The 5,373-nt window shown below is 37.7% G+C and overlaps 1 protein-coding gene across 1 annotated transcript; it reads right to left on the reverse strand.

Annotated features, from left to right (window-relative positions):
• Positions 1 to 3,691: 3,691 nt before the first annotated feature.
• Positions 3,692 to 4,647, reverse strand: LOC110882604 (probable 2-oxoglutarate-dependent dioxygenase AOP1). The gene is made up of 2 exons (XM_022130588.1): positions 4,354 to 4,647; positions 3,692 to 4,081 (listed from the first exon to the last, which is right to left on the reverse strand). Exons 1-2 carry the CDS (start codon positions 4,627 to 4,629, stop codon positions 3,827 to 3,829), a joined length of 531 nt encoding a protein of 176 aa, XP_021986280.1. The 5' UTR covers positions 4,630 to 4,647; the 3' UTR covers positions 3,692 to 3,826.
• Between the last annotated feature and the right edge of the window lie 726 nt (positions 4,648 to 5,373).

Here is a 5,373-nt window from a genome sequence, read left to right on the forward strand (position 1 = left end):
TGCGAGGTTCCATAAATAGAATACAAGACAAACTTTCTAAATAAGGAAAGTTCTAAAAAGTGAGGCATTACATAACTCCTACCTATCGTATGCAAAACTAAACTGCTGAAATCTAATTGGAATAATATTGTTTCTGAGATCGACCTCCATTCATGTGGAGGATTGTTGGAAGTTTTGGGAGTGTGAATGAAAGTCTCAAAAAGTTTTGGTGTGGGAACAAAGTGAGTGGTTGTTTATAAGGTAAAGCATTTACTACTCCATTGTAGCTTTATGACATGTTTTACCACAAGTCCTACCGGCACGCAGGGGGGGTGCAAAAATGAATTTCTGAACTGGAATTTAGTTGAACTCGTGCGTGCCCGCACGTCCCGTGGACACGAATGCAGCTTTGAAAACCCAGGCCCGCATGAGGCTGCTTTTTGCACTTATGATTATTCGTTTTAATGATCATTATTTTTTCAGTTTTAAGCTGATGCACTAATGACCATTATTTAGTAATTATTTGTTTTAATTTGGCGCAATAATGGCCATTACTCAGAACCAATGATTGGTTATGGTTTGATGGCTATAAAACGAAATCAAACGATCGGTTTAGACACACCAGAACATAACATTCACTCTCAATCTCAATCTCTCTGCTACAACATCTTTGGTTTCATTTCAGGCAAGTGATCAAGTCCAACAGTAGGTTGCTGCTGTTTCGAACCGGCGTACCCTGTAAACAGACCGCGTATCTGTTTAAGGGAATTGTGTTAAACACAAGCCCGATTCACTGCTACTGTTTTCTTTTTGCTTTCTTTGTTTTCTGTTTCGTGTTCATATTAGTAGCTCAACACTAACATTAGTGACCCAGCCCACACAACCCACTAATTTACCGCATCTAGCAAAGACTAAAAGAAAGACCTATTGAAACAAAATGAGAAGCACGGTTTTAATAATACGAAATACGAGGTTTTCAATAGTACTAAATACGATATTGAAAAATTGATGTGAAATTGTAATCTACGTGCTTACTATAATGATTTATATGTGAGGGATTCAATCACGGGTCAAGTTGTAATCAATGTTTTAGTTTTCAGAGTTATCATGATGAATCCTACACAAAGCATAAGAAGCCTCTGATTCTGAATCAAAATGTAAATTCTTACTGACACCAACTTGTCCTTGAGCTGCAAAGCATACAAGTGTAAATAAGAAATAATCATTGTTCAACTAAAAAAATCAGGAATATTAGAAGAGGAAACCTTTTACATATGTGCAGGTGGCAAGGCCATCAATAGCCTTACCACCTTTGCCTTTTTTGCACCACCATCCTCACTCCCACCTGCCTGTTTTCATTTGCAGCTTTTCCGCCGTCGGCATCCTTTCCTATTGTATTTCAAGTTTACCGAAATGTAAAGACTGAAGTCAACAAAATCAGTGATTTACCATGGTTTTATAAAGCGTGAGGCAAGAGGCGAAGGTACACGCATCACGTGCGCAAGACGGCAGGGAATTATATAATAATTTTAATTTACTTTTAGATAAAATTTACTATAATGTATTAGTACCAATCCTTGAACACCCAAAACTTAGATAGGAAAACCTCTATGTACAACCTAAAAAAATAGCACAAAATCTGCCCATGTCGCCTCTTCATACCCACGTTCCTTATCTATGCCCATCACCTGCATTAGTCAGAAACGCGGATCACTCCGCCTGAGGAAGCCTGGTGCCTAGGGGCACTTTTTACAACTAAATGGTTCACGTGCCTTAAAACAGGTACGAGTTAAAACCTGTAAAAATATAGATATAAACATTTTGTCAATTGTTTCAAATAATGCTCCAGATTCTTTATTAGCGCAATTTAGGGTGTTGTATGCATTAAAAATAAACTTATATTACTTACAATCTGTTTAACTCGTTCAAATTAGGTCGGTCATCCCTTTAGCTGATTTTTTTAATTGACCCGTTTCAGACTTAAAAGAAAAACAAATCTATCTATTCAAAAGTAAACGGGTCTAAATTGCCACATATACTAAAGATTTAGAAAAAAATGGTAGGGTTCACTGATTATATAGAGGTGTATAGAACATATCTACCTACATATATGATACCAAATAAATGAAACTAAAAAAAAGTCATACAAAGAACGCTATTTCCACCAGCAGATGAACTCAAGCTTGACCAACCAGCTTTTATAGAAAAAAGTATCAGATTCGCTCTTAAGAAGTTTTCCATTTCTTTTTCCCTTCGTTTCCCAGAAACAGATGTCTTCTTCTTAGCTGCTTGTGTCTTATCTTTAATCATAAAACGTCAGTAGAATCAGAGGGATAATGTTAATACGAAACTATGAGAAAAAGGTGAATAGAGTTAAAAAAATGAAACGGATTATAAATTTTGTACCACTATCACTACAAGAAACGGGTATCTTTAGCGACGACGGAAATAGCGGCGACAAGACCAATAGCGACGACCAAGACACGCGTCGCCACTAAAGGCTCTTTGTAGCCGCTATTGCCATCGCCGCTAAAGGCTCGATCCGTGTGTTTCTTCAAGATTTGCTGCTGACCATTGATTAAAAACCGATCTAATGGCGACCATGACCTCCTGCTCAAAGAAACACACACCCATCTCTTACCCTCACACACCCATCTCAAACACCCATTTCAACCTTCATGTTCACCAACTCCATCATTTACCACCAAGCAACAACCACCACCTTCTGTCGCCAACCGCCACCATCAACCTCCGCTATCATCCGCCACCACCAACCTCCGCCGTCATCCGCCACCGTCAACCACCGTCATCCGCCACCATCAAGCTGCTGACCATTTGAAGGTTCATCGTTCACCACCCAACAAAGCCGCCGTCATCCGCCACCACCAACCACCGCCATAACAACCACACCGTTGTAGTTTTTGTAGAGATATGTAGTGTTTGTTTATAGCTCCGTTCACTTATTTTGTATTTGTAAAAACCATGTAATGTAAATGGATCATAATAAGAAACTAATCGTTTTTTTTTTGTTTTTGTGTTTAAGTTTCATTTTCAAGTATAAACAAACAGTGATGATTTGTATGTTTGAAATCTGGAAATCCGTCTCCGGCGAACTTTCCGGCAATACTCCGGCAGAGGCATTAGCGGCGAGGTATGCATTAGCGACGACATTTTGTTCAATAGCGGTGACCTATATCGGCGACAATGAAGCGGCGACAACAAGGGCTATATTAGCGGCGACACCTGTCGCCGCTAGAGGTACCCGTTTCTTGTAGCGTGTCTTATTGGGAACCAAATATAGCTGACACCATTTGTGTTCATGTTGACATTTTACATCCATACCATAGTCAAATCTTTTAATATTGGTTTATTAAAAACCATTAACTATCAGTTTATGTGTTTAGAGACGGCAAATGCATGAAAGACACAAGGTATCGATTCATTGAACACCTTAAATGCAATTCTACAAATAGCTCTATTTCCACTTTCTCCACAAACAAATTAAAAATAGTTTCTTTTGACGCCAAATTTTTAGCAACTACAACCCCAATTTTAACAAGAGAGTTGACTTGTTCACCTTATCGGATTTAATTCTCATGGTATTAATGTAACTTGTACTAATAACATGTCCCATTTTCACCAAAAGCAAATTCAAAATAAACTCATTATGCATTTTAGCTTTTATTTATTCCAACTTATCATGACACCCCTTTGAAGATTATTTATATGATGTTACATTATTGGACTATCTTTACATGCAAGTTGAGAAACATGCAGCCATATGAACTAGGAAAAGTAGGAAAATATTTTGGTAATACTAATACTTGCTCGATGATGTGGAGAGTATTTAGTTGGAAACACCACAATAGGCCTTTACGGCATACTTCTCTGTGCTCGGATCCCCACTGAAGTGGAATTTGATGAACTCTTCGTAGTCAAATGGATTGAAAAGTAACGGGTGATCATTATCCACCATTTTTTCAATGGCTTTTAAGCTGTTCCCAGGTTTCGGTATTTCAAAAAGTGCCAGGCTAAACCTAGTCTTGTTTTCTCTCATCACAACCCTATGAAGTGGCACATGCAACCGCCCGTTCAACCATACCTGCATAACCATGTTTTGCAAAGGTTGTAGGTCAATGTTTACATTGTTAGAAAAAATGAGTATCATCACGGGAATATTACAACGGATTCCATGAACTCTAAAACGAACAGAAAAATTAATTCTTTAAATATTTCAGATAAATTACGGACAGAATCCACAAAATCCAAAAAGAAATATATATATTTTTAAGATCTTTGTAGGATATATTAGCAATGGATTTGGCCGTCAGTAGTACTCCATTGTTTTGCAGTTTTGATCTACATGTTACTTACATTTAAAGTCTCCCCGGCCATGACTATGAACAAGTTAGGCGAAAGCTTTACTTTTAGCCATTCATTGTCTTTAGTCAGAATCTCTAATCCTTCAACATCATTTTGATGCAAAATCGTCATTACACCTGCATCTGCATGAGCCTGCAATCCGAGATTGGATTCGTTTGGTTCTGGCACTCGATATTTCATGAGTTTAACTACATAATTTGCTAGTTCGATGTGTTCGTTCAAATACAATTCCAAATTCAAGATTTCGAAAACCATCTTCTTGGTCATTACATTCAATTCACAAAGCTTCTTCACATACGTATGGATGTCATTGCTGCAATGGAAAAAGGGACTCGTAATATGCAAAAATACAAGTTGATTTATGAATGTAAAGAAAAAGAAGTAAACAACTAATGTTAATAGTAGAGCTAATAACATTTGTTTTCAAACTAAACGAAACCTTACCTAACTTGAGGGTTGCCTTGAGGCCACATTGTTGGCCCGAACTTGGATCTTGATCTCTAAATGAGCGTGAATAACTTGAATAACAACAACTTGTAATAATCAAATGAATGTTTACAAATCGAATGAGAGTATATACAATTGATTTCGAATGTAATGAACAAGTACAAATGAATCTAACTATCCTTATTTATAGTTTCCTACGGGTACGAGTGAATAGACGCGTCTCTTCGTGAAAAGTCATGTCTCTTGGATGTGCGGTTGAGATTGGATCTTGAAGAGGTGTGTTGATTCTCGTCCGCATGATCAACAGTCGCGTCCCTTGATGTTTTCCTTGTATTGATTCCGAAATGGTGTGTGTAGGAGACACACCCATTCGGTTAGTGAGGGTAGTTTCAAACTTCCATCTTGTCAACTTTGGTCCCTCAACTTCATAACCGCCATATCTAATATTAATTCTAATTATCTATCTAACTATGTACATGATGTTAAGAGATTAACCGGTTTCATTCACCCCCTTAATCTCGAACATCCATGAGTTGCTTCAAATCTTGAATTCCGAGCAGTTCC

This window comes from Helianthus annuus, chromosome 10 (genome assembly GCF_002127325.2).
Source record: "Helianthus annuus cultivar XRQ/B chromosome 10, HanXRQr2.0-SUNRISE, whole genome shotgun sequence".
NCBI classification, from domain to species: domain Eukaryota; kingdom Viridiplantae; phylum Streptophyta; class Magnoliopsida; order Asterales; family Asteraceae; genus Helianthus; species Helianthus annuus.

Excerpts from the sequence above, each read along its gene's own strand:
- LOC110882604 (XM_022130588.1), bottom strand. The coding sequence starts at position 4,629 with ATGACCAAGAAGATGGTTTTCGAAATCTTGAATTTGGAATTGTATTTG. Across the intron at positions 4,082-4,353 it reads TGGCCGGGGAGACTTTAAAT|GTATGGTTGAACGGGCGGTT; the intron begins GTAAGTAACATG and ends ATGGTTATGCAG.